Below are 15,760 nucleotides of genomic sequence, written 5' to 3' on the forward strand. Positions count from 1 at the left end.
CGAGGTTGAATTTCGTTTAAGCAACTCGCTCGAACTTGAGTATTGCTACTAAGTATCGAGTTCAAATTTGAATATGGCAATACACGAACTAGACTAGACTTCATATCACACAGGTCATATATTATTGTAACAACTTTCTCAATACTTGATGATACTTTTTTCATATATTAAATTTTCAAGTTTGAAAGGAAAAAATTCTTTTAAAATAAAATTATAGTTTTTTTTAAATTTTTTTATGATTTGATGTATGTGAAAATGAAAAGATAATTGAAAAGATTAAAAAAGATAATTGAAAAGATCAAAATATGCTCACGTGAGAGAGGCGTGCTATTTTCAATCGGAGAAATGAGCAAATACGAGCATTAGGGCCAAAATGGATCATAATTTAAATATTAGGGACAATTCTAGCTGATTTTAAATGTTAGGGACTAAAAAAGTTTTTTTGGCAAATATTAGGGACCAATTTGACAATTTTCCCTTTCATATATTAAATTTTCAAGTTTCAAGTTTGAAAAGAAAAAATTATTTTAAAATAAAATTATAGTTTTTTAATTTTTTTTTGGTGATTTGATGTTTGTGAAAATGAAAAGATAATTGAAAAGATCAAAAAATAATTGAATTGAAAAAAACGTGTTTATGAGATATGACCACCTATTCAAACAAAACCTAGTACTGCATCTAATTTTGAGAAATTTGAGAATCAAAAACACATGCATGAATGATGTATGCTTAAGGGGCACATTTAATCAAACAGGTAACAAGCAATCCCAGCAGGCGCATCAGTTCCATGCCCGATGCTGCCCACTCCTCTGAGCCGAAGCAGCTTCAGCCCAAACAATAACCAGCCAAGCAACGAAATTGTAAGTACATACGCAACATCATTTGACTCTCATAGATAGAAGTGGAGTGGTTATATATATATTCTTACGGTCTTTCGAATTTTTTTGTTTGGGGTTAAGTTTTCTTTCTTCAAAACTTTCAAAGATTTTTTTCTTCTCGTCTGATAGAAGAAAAGAAGAAAATCCTCCAACTTAGGTCTATTATGCGTATGTCTTCTGGGTGTTATGCTCATATTTTACTGTTATGCTTTGCTTCCTGAGTATGAAATGATGGAATTATCTGGCAATTGAATGCAAACTTCATGCTGCTATAGTTCTGTTCTGCTGATGTTTGGGGACTCTGACCCAAAAGGATTCCTTTTTTAATTTCTCAATGATGTTGGACAATGTTGCTTTCTCATAGCAAGCCATGGTTTTGAACATCAGCCCAAATATGGGTTCCTCTTGAGTTACACAATCTAAATCACTTGCATTTATTCTCTTGAGTATTTTTTTTTGGGGGATTGCATCCCCATGAAGGAAAAAGGTGCAGGGAAGACAAAATTTCGTGCTTTGTTAGTTATATATATGTAAAAGAAAAAAGAATTTTTGAAAGCTGCAAGTGACTGTTGATAGTAATTATGAATAGTTCATTGCTTCAATTGGTTCTGTGACATTACTTTAGCACATTGTTTAGAAAAGCTTGAGACTTTACTGTATTGCATGACTATTTGTGCGAGTAATTTGTGTTTTTTCAACAGATAACCAGGGGAATTGATGAAATAGTAATAGATGCTTAGCAGGTTGTCAAGGCACTATTTTTGCAGCATTTCACCTCAGCCATGGCTCTTTGTGGGCTTGGGGAATCCTGGTGATAAATTCAAGGGAACACGACATAATGTATGTCTGAGGATTTTCTTGTTACGAGAATGATGTATGCTTTTGTTTGTTGGAAGGTCTAACTTTGCCCTACCATTGTTGGATTGAAACAGGTAGGTTTTGAAATGATTGATGCATTTGCAGAGTCAGTAGGGATTCCAATGGACACGGTTCACTGCAAAGCTGTATTTGGAAAAGGCATGTAGCGGTACTTGACTTATGTATACCAAGTGCATGTGTTGTTGTGTTTGAACCTAATTTGCAATAAGCATGCTTTTCATTCCAAGTTTGACAACAGGAGTTGATTAATTGATCTTCAGGTTTTGTAAATGGCATCCCTGTTTTCCTTGCAAAGCCCCAAACATACATGAATCTCAGTGGTGAATCTGTAAGTGATTCAATATTTCCTTTACATCTCCAAGGTTGACAATTTTGAATATGCTTATTATGATAAATTATGTTCCTGTGATAGCTCTAGCTGCTCTTCCATTTTAAGAAATTATATACTATATGAGATAGTAGTTATGTTTGTCCTTCTATTTCTTCCTTTTCTTTTTTTCTGCAAAATTAGTATTATAATTTTCAATCCTTTTCCAAAATCTAGATTGAGCAAATGAATAATGATCAACTAACACACAAGAAAAAAAATAAAAGAACAAAAGAGTGTTAGAGAATTTTTGTTGACTGCCAATGAAATGAACTTTGCTACAATTTGTTGCAACGATGACTTAATCTGGTACTTGTTTTCAGTTTGTGGCAAAAAGTTTCCTTTCTCACATAGTTTATATGTTTTTAGTGTTGTGAAGCATTTTTATTTGCTTTTTAAAGGATAACTCTATTGATAAACTAGTTGGAGATATGGAATATGGTCAAGATCAAAATGTTTCACAGAAAGTGTTTGTCTAAAACTTTTTTTTTTTCCCTTGCTAATTACTTTTTGAGAAAATCTTTTTTTTGTTCGTGTTTTCACTTGATATTGCTCAGCATGCAAACTATTCATTTCAATTTGTTCTGATGATTACTTCCATGTGTCCTTTTTTTTTTTTGGCTCAGAGTGGTCCACTTGCAGCGTATTATAAGCTTCCTCTCAATCGTGTCATTGTGGTAGGTAGCTCAATCTTGACTGATATATGTTTACCTTTGGGTTAAGGGATGTATTGTAAAGACATGTTTTTGGTTGTAGTTTCATGATGACATGAACTTGCCATGTGGCGTACTTCGTCTTCATCACAACGGGGGCCATGGAAGTCATAATGGGTATGAAATAACAACTTTCTGTGTTGATATTGTATAAGATTAGTTTCCATTGTCCTGACAAGTTGTTGTCCTTGTCAACCTCCCTCTCCTAAAGTGATAATAATGTTTTTGATTCTATTTATCTAGTTATGTAATGCAAGTGAAACTTGACTAAACAGCCATTGCATGATCTTGATGGTCACCGACTTCAGTATTTGTTGATCGTATTTTAATTTGCTTGGTTGACAAGATGCACTTCATCTATGGTTTTGGCAGAGGGTTCTTTGCTCCTTCCTGTTCTCTGTATCTTTTCCCTTTCACTGAATTCCCACAAACATGTATTCACCGCTCAAATTGAGCATGCAGCTGGTTGACAAGGAGTTCTTAAAATTTATCCTCTTGGGAGTACATCCAAAAGCTTTGCGTTAGTATCTTCTGAATAAACTGCAATGAAGCAGCCTTAAATTCTTTCTTTCCAATGTTTTATTTTCTTGCCCTATGAGATCTCTCAGTTTCTAACTTGTACAATTTTTTCTGAAAGGTTATTGAAGGAGTCTACTTATCGTTATTTTAACTCTCTTATGAAAATTGAGCTGGCACACAACCCCCTAGTTTCCTTTAGTTGTGCAAACAGCTATTACTCTTTTATACTGCCATCTATCAGGTACACACTAGTTATTTGGAGTGGTTTGTCTTGGGATCAGACATTATTTCACAAAGTTACCTTTTGGAACTGATCAGTTTTTATTTTAATAGCAAACACATGCATAAATGCTTGAGTACATGCATACTCAGATTATGTGGGACTTTGTGGGCTTGCAGAAGATTCGATTTGGTATAGCTGTACAGGAAAACTGAGATTAGTCTGTACTTGTTAACGTTTTATAGGCTTACAGAGGATACTGCCCACCCTCCATTATGAGTAAATTCTAATCGTTCCTATAGAAGGAATTGGTGCCCAGTAGATATCCAGACCTGTCAGTCTTCTCCATTGTTCCTTGCTCTGTATGACAATTACTAGAAGAAGTTAACTCCCCAACACATTGCACAAAGGTAAAAAGCAAAAAGACTAAATCTTGAGCCCCCTGGCTGGAAGTGTTACCAGTGGTACAATTTTTGAAATGGAAGAATGCAATATTGTGCACATGCAAATAAATACACCGGTCACTGTATAGAAATTGGAAATTTTACTTTCAAAATGGTCTCTGTTTTTGTTGAATTCAGGACGTCTGACCTGCTTGCTTGTTTTGATATTTTGTCAGGCTGAAGAGTGTAATACATAATTTTCGTGGAAATACGCTGTTTCCTAGATTGAGAATAGGTTAGTTGCTTTCCTTTATCCTACTCCTTGCATTACAGTGTGAAGAGCACAACCATTATTTCTGCACCTTAGGTATTGGCAGGCCTCCTGGTCAAATGGATCCAAAAGCATTTTTGCTGCAAAAGTTTAATGCGGCTGCTAGGGAACGGGTATGTCATTCAGAAAGGCCCCTCTCTCTTCAATTACCCTTCTTATATTGTTAATACAGAATTCTGCAGCCTGTAAGCTGTTTTTTAAGACTTATTTTGGAGCCATATGTAATGCCATGGTCCAGCCATGAAGTTGATGATTAGTTCAACTTGATTTCCGTCAGATTCTAATTTCATCAGATGTCCTGGAAGGGACAATTGTCATCAGATTTGGTTTCATGAAAAGGATACATTCTGTATTTGACTTTGTTTGTCTCCTTATGCTGGCTGCAGTTTGTTTCTTTTTTTTTTGTGGGTATTCTTTTTCATTTTGGCGATCGTTGATGACATTTACTTCTACCATGCTTCCCAAATGAATTTCTCTGAGCAATATTTTTCATTTCTAACTTTTGAAACACAAAAGGGAAAGGCGAAAGAGCTGACTTCTTCACTTTTTGGGTTCACTAGATTGATGCTGCACTAAAGGAAGGGGCTTACGCATTGGAACAAGTCTTGTCTAAAGGCCTCACAGAAACAGCAAGATGCTTCAACACAGATCAGAAGTACAAGCATATAAGATTGCAGACTATGCCTACATAACAAGTCCCTGTACCAATATCTTTTTCCCGAGTAGCATGTGACTTTTATTACAGAGTTACAGTGCATAGACAGTTTACTAGCTACATCTGTATCAGAATTTAAGGTGACCAACATTCTTTGGCAGCCTATCCTCTATAGACATTTACCCCTCTTAAACTGTATGTATTTCAATCCAAAAATTACCGCTAGAAATATGATAATTAAATAGAAGAGGCACCTGTTAATTCTTTTTAAAGACGGTAGGTATTGGAATTGCTTTGGTCTTGATTAGACACATTGCCGATGCCTTGCAAGATACTGCATAAATGTAAGGTATTATCAGAAAAGAAATATGAATGTAACGTTAGTTAATATTCAATAGGGAAATGTAAAAGATTTTATAAGACTAATTTTACTCAGAACTCGTTTCCACCTATTTTCTTGAAACTTTTGAGGCAAAAACCAATGTCCACTAACCAATTTGGCTAATGCTTTTCTTGCTACTAAAAACTTGAACTCGATCAATGCCAATACTATTTGAATTTGACCTCAAATGAGTATATAACATTAAACTCGAGTTCGATTCAAGGCCGAGTTCGATTTAAGGCCGTTGTAATCAAGCTTGAACTTGACTCGATTGAGCTCAAGAATACTGTGCGCCTTTTGGAAGCTCGAGCTCGATTTTTGCTAAGATATGAACCTATAATAGTTATTTCATAATATTCTTGGGTACTTGAGTACTAAATACTGATGCTCGAATTCAACTTGCTATATATATATATATATATATATATATATATATATATATATTGAGAAATTGAGTTGGAGTTGAGTCTTTGACCAAGTAAACTTGGCTTGCCTGCAGCCCTACTAAAAATAGAAGACGAGTTTATGATCAGGCACCCACCATCCGTGGTGATTGCATGGTCCGTGGGAGGATCTGGAGGGAATGTGAGGACCTTTCACCGTGATTTAAGCAGCTGTCTTTAGCTATTGATGAAGGAGAAAAGTAGAAACAGGACCGAAGAGTTCAACCATGGCTGACAAGGGTTGAGGAAGGGTGGCTTATGATGCATGATCTATTGAAGGAGGAAAACCAACTGAAGCCAGCCAAACGTGCGCTCCTTTTTTTTCTTCTCACAAGCGTCTGCTTTTGTTTTCTTTTCCCCAAGAATTGCAAATTATTGGGTGACTTTGCTGCTTATTTGGTATCTTAATTTACACGTCAAACTACAGTATAGGACTTTATAGACTAGTTGCATTTGGTGATCAGTTAGGTTATGCAATTTATTTTGTGTGTTCATTGTTTTGCCTCACCCATGCATCTGCTTAATTCTTCTGGATTTTGGTCTACAAAATTTATGATGTTCTTCTCACATGTCTGTGCAGGCACTGCAAAAGCAGCAGCTGCTTCTTCAAGTCCTGCCTAATATGAGAATGGGGGGCTTTGTTTGAGATGATTATTTATTGTGCTTAAAGTATTGAGTTGCCTTTCATCTTCGGACTTGTTTTGTGAAGGTTGGGTTCACAAGAAACTCTTTTTGTCTTTGGAGTCTCCGGAAACACTCCAAAAACAATTTAAAAGAGATGCACAATTTCAGGTACACCGTTACAGTAAAAGTTTTTCACATACTAAGTTACGTATTTTATCTATTAATTCATACATTTTTGCAAAAAGTTGATAAACCAAGTCTTAAGATTTGCTTGGTTTAGGAGGATACATTGAGGGTTTGTTCTTAATAATGGTAATAGTGAAAAAGTTACAACAAAAAGGGTTGGCATGGGCTCAACCAACAATAAAGGCCTTGTTTGGAAGCCTAGTTTTTTGTCAAGTTTGTCTGTTACAAGTTTTTTAAAAACTTTTAGTTGCAGTAACCTCAAAAAATTTTTCAAAATTTTTAAACTATAAATTTCAAAATATTCAAAAAAAACACACACTTTAAAAAATTTTTAAAAAACTTCTACAGTAAAGACAAACCGAACGAAATGTCAATGAACTTGAAACTGAAATTAAACCTTAAGTAGCTAAAGACCAATCAAGTTAAAGATATGCCCAACTCTGCAACAATATTTGTGACAAACTGAGGTGTGATTCTGATTATTGACGTTAAGTTCATGTAATTTTCAAGAACAACAGAAATTGGGCTGACAGTAACAGAAATCACAAGTGGAGTGTAAATCTATAAAAACTTAGGAAGGTTGGGTGGAGTCGGTAAATAATGTGGTTTTCACTTTGATCATGGAGAATAATCAGAATCATAAAAAATTACTCTCTGAATGATTATAAACTTTAGCCTTCACGTTCATTAAAAAATTTAAAAATCTATAATCACAATATAAAAGCAATCTAAAATATCACAAAATTTGATTATAAAACAATCAAAATCTATAATCAGTTAAAATAATCAATCAAGAACAAGTCCATCCTATATATTATTGGGATACCTTGTGTCAAAACTAGAAAGACTTCTTAACAATTTTCATACCCTTCAATTTTTAGTGTGTCATTTTCACATGATAGAAATGATCTGGAGTAAGCCCTGTCAGAAATCAATATGAGGTCTTCAACGACAGGAACAGAAACTTCTTCATACTTGCAAGCCAGAAGCATTGCTGTCACTCCAACAAGTTGAAGTTTCTTGCGCACCAAAAAGACTGATGGTTTGGTAGTAATTCTGAGGATACAGCTGAAGACTAGAAGCACTGTTCTACTGCTGAAGACCTATAAGATTGCAGACAGTAGGTGAGCTCTGGACCCTGTGCATATGCATTCGGGTGCTGTGATAGCTGTTCTGGAGCATGGGTTCATGGGCATTTCCATCGGTGTTGCAGGCTTGCAGCTCTCAGGTGATCTTGGGGAAGAGCAGGCAGAAGATATGCCAAAGGAAGCCCCAGGGGCAGGATGTACAGTCAGAGTTGGGTGATTCTTTTTACCTCCCAGTTGACTTGTTTTGCCACCCCTTCCTAGTTTTGTCTTCGATCACAAGTTGCAACAATAGTTTCAGCAGTCCATATAAGACCAATATAAAGCACTAAAAAAATTGCAATTCTCAGCGAGTAAAGCATTCATAGATAAAATTATGCTAATTTAAAATGTACAACCTCTAAAGTACACGGCCAGCACTTCCATCATTGACAGTGAACAACCCAACAGCAATATGTTCCGGCGCAATATAATTATACACCATAGTCCTCGAATACTCCACGGCAGCCTCAAAAACCCGCTTAGTGCTCAGCGAAAATGGCACATCCATGGTCGAGACCTCTGCCCCCTCAGGACCAAGACCACTCCCATTACCCTTACCATTCTCCTCCTTATCATCAGAATTGGTATGCCAAATGCTCTTAACGGCTTGGTGAGCCATCTCGATTGTGATTCCAGAGCCTAAAAACCCACCGGAAGCACTATCTTCTGCGATAAGTCCTAGCAAAAGATGCTGGGTATACACCATTTCTACCTCCAAAGCATTTGCCTCCCTCTGGGAAAACATAGCCACTTTAATTGCTCTCTCAGTAAATTTCTCAAACACCTCAGCTACAATATACAACGATCGGTTTGACTTAGCTTTTCCAGACGCAACAGAAATCATAGTTTTGTCAGAAATCGAAATCCCAAAATAGGAGGAAGAAGAAGAAGAGGAAGAACAGCTAGTGCTGGTGCTGGTACTGGTACAGCTGCTGGTGATTGTAGGAGGGTAGCTAGGGAAAAGAGAAATAACATTCCGGCAGCGGTGGTGGTGGCGGTTGAGGGGAGAAAGACGGCGGTGAGCTTGAGGAATGGAATGAACTGAAAGCGGAGACGATCAATCCCATGGCTGATTCTTCCTTACTTTAATTGGTCATGGGAGCCAGAAAGAGCGAAAGGAAAGAAAGTGGAAGAAAGTTTCATTTAGTACTTCAGTGGTCTATTATTTTCCAGGTTTCCTTTACCCATCTGCAATCGTCTTGCGCCATCTACAAAAAACTCCGGTCTTAACGCCCCTACTTGGCTGAGAGATAATTTGCCAAGAGTTAGTTTGCGGAGAGAGTGTTTTTTGTGAGAGAGATCAGAAGAAGCAAAATTTGACTAAGTGTTTTGGCCGGCAAATTGAAAGTTTTGAATATTTCACAGCAAATGAATCTTCCGCCAATTCACTATGATGTTGTTTTGTGCCTTTCCTTTTTTTTAGTATATCTCACATTTTCTCAAGTGTCATGATAGGTAATCTAAAGGCACATTATTATTTTTATATCAGATAAAATAAAAAAAAATTAGAGTGTATATTATTGAGTTGATAACAAGTGTCATAATAGATGTGTTATAATGACACAAACCAGCAAGTGTCCTTATAGACATGTCACGAAAAGTCATTTTTGTTGTAGTGTAGTGAAGTAGTTACATTCTCTTGACTACCTCCTAATGACCAGGAATAAAAAACACAAGGTGGAATAAATATGTGATCTGCAACTGTCGATGATTTTGCAGTGAAACCCTTTTCGTCCAATGCCTTTACCCTTATCTCAATTGGTCTCCCTCCTTCCCTGTCAGCCTGAACAGTGCAGGAAAATGCAGAAAAGAAACTATTAGTAATTTGGAACCCATATAAAAGGTTAGGAACAGCAAACATTATCAAATTGTAAGGTAAAGGCTCTTATCTCTCTGAGGACCGCGGGACTCTCAGTATGCCATAATGTGCATATGGAATATGAGAAGGGTCCATAAGATTTTCAATCAGAATCTCGTACCTGTAAATGCTTGGCTATATATCAGAAGCAACTTAAGAATAAAACAAACAGTATTTGACATAACTTTTCAATCACTTTTCCTGTTTTTCTTATTACACTTCATAACATGAACACAAGAACCAAAACCTTTTAGTTTTACCATCTTTTGAGTTTTGCCTATTTCTCTTTATTGATTTTTCCCGCATTTTTCTCACCCTTCTTGAAGGAAGCTAATGAATTTCTTTCTTTTCCTTTGCATTTCCCAGAGCATGTATTGAATACTAACACAAGTAACAGTGAAAGCAATTTACTTTAGCAGCCTTTTCAATATGATTAGAGTGCAAATGAAGATTTGCCTAGTATGAGCGTGGAACAACAACAACCACAAAAGCTATAATAAAGGGGGCAACTAATTGCTTACCCATATGGTATATCTCTAGTGAGCATCCTATTGGTAAAGGATGGATCATCAATTTCCGGGATGTATGGAGGCTTTTCCTTTGAAAATATGTCTTTGTACTGACTATCAGCATTAGGCCAAAACCAAAGAATGCCATTTTGCACACAACTTGGATATGCAGCTACACATGCTTTGCTAGAAGTATGGATCTGAACTTCCAAGCAAAATGTCAATCCATCATGCTTTGGTTTAGGTACAATGGAAATGGCAAGATTTGCATGTTTAGACATGATGTATCTGCTATGTACAACAAAGTAAGCAAATGCATTTCCATAGCATCAAGTATCAGAATGAAGCTCCAAACTGGCATACTTAAACAGTAGAAAGCTATTGGTAATATTCAAAATTTCTAAATTTAGTATTGCATAAAAGATGTTCACAACAACTGGAAACAATATTCATTGAATAACTGTCCGACATAGAGGTAATTCAAGTTTTGAACCAAGCCAAGCTTGATTGGTAGATAAAGAAAAATCGCTCATCAGAATATTATGCATTTTCTCATAGAGCCTTGGTGGAGAATTAATTGAAAAAAAATGGAAAAAGAGAAGTGGCAAAATTTTTTGTAGATTTCAAGTTCATAATGGCTGATGAATGCTTAAAGTTCTTTTTACTTTTTAGATGAGGAGATTTTGAGTATGAAAAGGTAAAAACAAGCGGAAATGTCGTACTGGAATGACCAGACAGCAGGAAGACTACTAAAACCTGAAAATTTTCAGCGAGTTTGGTCAAATGAGTTCTGCTTCTTTCCCCCAGCTACTCTTGATTCCCTATCTACAAAGGGCCTCGAGTCCAGAACAGATATGTATGTATGTGAAAGCTTACAAGTGTATTAGATGTGGAAGTTATTAAATATTTTAAATTGGATTCCATCATCTAATCCAAAGGCAGGGCCGGATTTAAGGTGAGGGCACGGGCCCCACTGCTCCCCTTAAATTCCTATAATACTTATACAATTTTGATATAATTTTAAGTGTGTCCCCGGAGTTTTCTTAGAAAGGATGTGAAAAAATTACGTAATTTTTTAAGATAGTTCATAAACTAAAATTCTGAAAAGATACGTGGGGCACAAATTCCATTTGAAATAAGATAAAAAAAAAAAGTCTTTTCATTTCAACTAGCAAGTATCAATCATATCATTCACTTTTTTTGAACCCCACTCCACAATTTCCCTTCCTTCCTCTAGTCCCCCATTTTTCCCCCACAACCGAGAACCACTATCTTCCACAACCAAGCAGCTAGCTACTCTTTCTCTTGATCAATTCACCCAATCATATCATTCACTTCCTTTGTCCTTACTTCCCAATTTCCCTTCCCTCCACTAGTCCCCCATTTTCCCTCCACAATCAAGAGCCATTCTTACTTCCACAACCAAGTTAGTTATCAAAATATAAAAACTCGCAGTGAGCAATTGTAAATAGTTTAGTTTGTTTTTTAAATAAATTATTATTATATTAATAATTTTGAATTTATCTTTTTATGTTTTTCATGGAATATATGCATCAGTTGTATTTGTCGGTAAATTTTTTTTTTCTGCTTAAAAAATTAGAAAAAGAGTAGGTAAAAAATTTTAGTGTTGCTTTTGTCCCCACTAAGAATTTTTTCTGGCTTCGCCACTGTATAAGACACTATGGCCATTCTATCATAAAGATCAAGCCTACATCAAATAAAAATTTCACCAATCCAATTTCACTGAATTCTTATCTACTTCCTCTGCTATATTCAGATTTGTAGCTCGTGGTTTGCATAAAAAGTTTCTGGGTAATTTCTGGTGGAGGAATCAGAAATTCATATGACTAATTGTCAGTTAAACATTGAATATCCCCATTCAGTGATCCTGGCCTTAAATGCCACCAACAAGTTATCGTTGTATCCGAATAAGACACAAATAACTTCTTGAAATGGCTAGGTAAAGTGTGCATTATACTTGAGAAGTTTCCATCATATCTAGAGTGTTTTGCCTGCTTCAGGTGCTGGTGATGAATATCTGCCTATGTTCAAATTCAAAGACAATCTTGTGCTATTCAAATAGGCATATAAAACTTTGGAGCTTTCTTCCAAACTTGATTATATCTCAAAAAATTGGCTTTCCACAGCTAGTCTGCTATTGATAACGGTCCTAACTTCACTATTGCCATTTATGTGCTATAATAGCTTTAATCTTTCAGCTACTACGGGGCCCCGTTTGGAATCTGAGTTTTTTAAAAGTTTGTCTAAAACTTTACTATAGTGCATTGTAGAAGTTTTTAGAAAATTTTTTTAAAATGAATAACTTTTTTTCCTTTTCTTTTTTTCTTTCTTTTTCTCTTTCTTCTTCTTTTTCTTCCTTCCCCCTCCCCCTTCCCTCCCCCGTCACCTCTGCTCCGACATTGAAGAACTATCTGATGGTCCCAATTTTGTTTTTCTTTTCTTTTTCTCTTTCTTTTTCTTTTTCTTTCTTTCCTTTTTCTTTTCTTTCCTCTCTTCTTCTTCTTCTTCTTCTTCTTCCTTCCCTCTCCCCCTTCCCTCCCCCGCCACCTCTGCCTCCAACTTTGAAGAACCAGCAGCCATGAACTTGGCCAATTTTTTCTCTTTTTCTCTTCCCTTCTTCTCCCTCTCCCTCTCCCTCTCTGCTCCCCTCTCCCCCTCTACTCCCCTTCACCCTCCCGAAGCCAGAAAACCAGCAGGCAGCAGCCATGGTTTTTTTTTTTTTTTTTTGGCTTTTTCTCTCCTCCTCTTCTCCATCTCCCTCTCCCCCCTTCTCCCCTTTCCTACTCTCCTCCCCTTCCCCCTTTGCCTAATGCGGTCACGCGACTAGATCGCAGCTAGGGGAATGGGGAGGGTGGCCAGGGAGGGGAGGGGGAGGAGAGGAGGAGAGGGGGGGAGAGAAAAAAAATAGCCAAAAGAGGGGTTGCAGATCGGTCAAAGAGGGAGGGTGAGGGAGAAAGGGAAAAAAAAAAAAGGGAGGCCGGCACCGGAAGCAGCAGCGGAGGTGGTGGTCGGCGATGAAGGTGTGGTGGATCGGGGTAGGGGAGAAAGAAGAAGAAAAGAGAAAGTTTTTTGTGTATTAGATATTTTGAAGTGTGTAAGTTAAAAAATTTGATAAGTCTTTTTGGTTTCCTGTAATTAAAGTTGTTAAAAAACTAGTAACTAAAAAATTTGGCCAAAAACTCGAGTTCCAAATAAGCCCTACATTCTTCAAGAAAGAGCAAATTATCTGGATGGCCACCAAACTTTTGGAATCATCGAGTTTTGATCATTGAACTATTAAAAGTTTGGTTTTGGCCATTGAACTATCTCAAGTTTAGATTTTAGGTCATTCCATTAGATTTCATCGTTAAAAATGACAGATATGAGTGGTCGCATGATTCACGAGACAAAAGAAAAGGACATAGTTGACGATTAAATCTGATGAAATGGCCGAAATTTAAACTTTAGATAATTCAATGGTTAAAATCAGACTTTCAATAGTTCAGTGATTTAAAATTCGACGTTCACAAAAGTTCATTGGCTATACAGATAATTTGCTCTCAAGAAAGTTACTCAAAATTTAGATATAACAGATGATAAGGCAAAAAGAAAGCATGTGACTTGCACGGTGATTAAACAAATATGGATGTAGCAAACAGTAACAAAGACACTGACTGAAAATCAATGCATCGAAAAGGAGAACTAGCGGATACGAAAGACGCATACTTCGCATACTTCACAATCATGAAAATGAACTTGTTAGCAATTTCAATTACCGGAGGACCATCTGGTGGTGCTTGAGGAATGAATTTGCAATCGCCAGAACCACCAAAGCACCAACCATGATAAACACACTGCAACCTGCCCCACTGATCAATCCTTCCTTCAGACAAAGGAGCCAACCTATGAGGACAAGTATCATCAAACACCTTCCACTCATTCTCATTCCTATCCCACCACACAACAATATCAATTCCCATCACTTTCTTCCCAAGTGGCCTCCTTTTGTCAAGATCACAAACAGGCATCACAGGATACCATTGTGCGTACCAATCAAATTTCTCATCTTTTTCTGAATTCTCAGTTTCTTGACCAAACGAAGCGTCTTTGGATGATTGATCAGCCGCTGGCACAGTGTCAGTGGAAGAGATGGCTGTGGAAAGCTCGAATTTTGCTCTCTTGAACTGATATGAAGGGAGATGTGAATTGGTGGGGTGTTGATAGCTAAACGGATTATGCAAGATTGGATTTTTAATCTTTGTTCCAAAGGGTCTTCTTGGGATCAAATTAAGGTGCGATGATGCTGATGAAAGGGAAGTAGCTGTCAAAGTTCCCATTGCAGCTTCTTTAATGGCAATAGTTTGTGACTCCCGGCGGTTTCAAACAGAGGTTATCTTGATGGATGTATATACAGCTGAAAGACGGAGCCGAGTGTGTGTGTGTCGTTTTTGGCTTGTGGGGATAGTACGAACTTCCAGATAAAGACTGAAAGAGGGCGCCAAACTTTGTGGATGAGGCGCATCACCCCCATTATTGAAACTGTTAATTTTGGGTGCATTAGCTGTAAAAAGCTGAAAGGTGGGAAAAATCTTCAAGAACTTGGCCACATTATTATTTACTAGGTATTCTGCCCTGACGCTATGCTAATAGGAAAACAAGGGAAGGAAAAAACACTGGCCAGAGAAAGCTAAGAAGAAGAATGAGGAACGGGAAAAACACACCATCTAGTTAGCAAGAGTGATGGAATCTAGTTGGACACAACCATAGTTAGCAATAGTGATGGCAGCATCTAATGGCTTTCATGGTTTGGGAAGATCGCGGAGAAGGGAATAGCACCATCTACGCTATGACTATGACCGTTGAGAAAAATCTGAAGAAGAATCTAGTGTCGTGTTCCTAGGAAAGAAGAACACGAGTTTCTTTTAACTTTTGATGACGTGCTTCTGGGGAAGAAGGAAACGAAGGAGGAAGAGGACAGAAGAAATAAAAAGGAAAAAAAAAGAGAAGAAAAGAAATATTTTGCTTAATTACAAATTTTTAAGGCTTTTCTTTTGGATCTCATGAAATTTCATTTATATACCTATTAGATTTGGTTTACATTAATTGCAGTAATAAGCTAACGGAATTGGCAACCATTCTGTTAGGTATTATGCATTCAGTCAAAAACTGGAGTAACGTGGGATGGATTTTATGATTTAGGAGTTTAAATGTTCCATTTTAAAACTTAAGAGCTGAAGTGGAATTTCAGTGTATATTTGAGGGGATAAAATGGAATTAACCCTAAAGACCTTCTCGTATAAACTGTATATTACTTTGCATCATTATTAGTTTTTTAGCCCTGATGCCATCCGTCAAGTAGCTGAGACTTATTATTTTGTTGTTATGTTTGTATGTTTTTTTTCTTTGTTAGATACAGTACTCATGTGTGTGAGTATATGTTTTTTCCTAATTGCACAAATAAACATGACTTTGAAATCAGGTTATCTTACATTCTTAATATAGCATTAATCAGTAAGTAATGCTTAAAATTAGGTAGAACTTAAAGGCATATGGCTATACATGTAATGTGTAGCCTTGCTTATTAGTCACATTACTTTTCTAAGACAAGCAATTTGACAATTTCCATTTTTTTGACACTTTCTATTTGCTAGTACTTCACATTTAACAATCTTTTAGAAGAAAGAAA

At 36.6% G+C, this 15,760-nt stretch overlaps 3 protein-coding genes across 6 annotated transcripts; 1 reads left to right on the top strand and 2 right to left on the bottom strand.

Annotated features, from left to right (window-relative positions):
• The first annotated feature begins 603 nt into the window (after nt 1–603).
• LOC113697505 (peptidyl-tRNA hydrolase, mitochondrial) lies at nt 604–5,143 on the top strand. The gene is made up of 9 exons (XM_027217156.2): nt 604–860; nt 1,580–1,718; nt 1,811–1,895; nt 2,018–2,085; nt 2,751–2,801; nt 2,881–2,954; nt 4,196–4,254; nt 4,327–4,403; nt 4,851–5,143. The coding sequence occupies exons 2-9, from the start codon at nt 1,611–1,613 to the stop codon at nt 4,980–4,982; spliced, it is 654 nt and encodes a 217-aa protein (XP_027072957.1). The 5' UTR covers nt 604–860; nt 1,580–1,610; the 3' UTR covers nt 4,983–5,143.
• Nucleotides 5,144–7,494: 2,351 nt separating this feature from the next.
• On the bottom strand, nt 7,495–8,763 carry LOC140020968 (chaperone protein ClpD, chloroplastic-like). The gene is made up of 2 exons (XM_072071642.1): nt 8,064–8,763; nt 7,495–7,935 (listed from the first exon to the last, which is right to left on the bottom strand). The coding sequence occupies exon 1, from the start codon at nt 8,549–8,551 to the stop codon at nt 8,066–8,068; it is 486 nt and encodes a 161-aa protein (XP_071927743.1). The 5' UTR covers nt 8,552–8,763; the 3' UTR covers nt 7,495–7,935; nt 8,064–8,065.
• A 439-nt stretch (nt 8,764–9,202) lies between these two features.
• LOC113697576 (flavonoid 8-hydroxylase 1, chloroplastic-like) lies at nt 9,203–15,011 on the bottom strand. Of its 4 annotated transcripts, none has more exons than XM_072050042.1 (4): nt 13,851–15,011; nt 10,087–10,274; nt 9,597–9,686; nt 9,203–9,490 (listed from the first exon to the last, which is right to left on the bottom strand). In XM_072050042.1, exons 1-4 carry the CDS (start codon nt 14,409–14,411, stop codon nt 9,457–9,459), a joined length of 873 nt encoding a protein of 290 aa, XP_071906143.1. In that variant the 5' UTR covers nt 14,412–15,011; the 3' UTR covers nt 9,203–9,456. The 4 variants fall into 4 exon arrangements, with proteins under 4 accessions (XP_071906143.1, XP_071906138.1, XP_071906148.1 ...); XM_072050037.1 differs by having other exon boundaries at nt 9,203–9,497; nt 13,851–15,007; XM_072050047.1 differs by having other exon boundaries at nt 9,203–9,497; nt 10,087–10,362; nt 13,851–14,160.
• Between the last annotated feature and the right edge of the window lie 749 nt (nt 15,012–15,760).

This window comes from Coffea arabica, chromosome 1e (assembly GCF_036785885.1).
Source record: "Coffea arabica cultivar ET-39 chromosome 1e, Coffea Arabica ET-39 HiFi, whole genome shotgun sequence".
Lineage (NCBI taxonomy): Eukaryota > Viridiplantae > Streptophyta > Magnoliopsida > Gentianales > Rubiaceae > Coffea > Coffea arabica.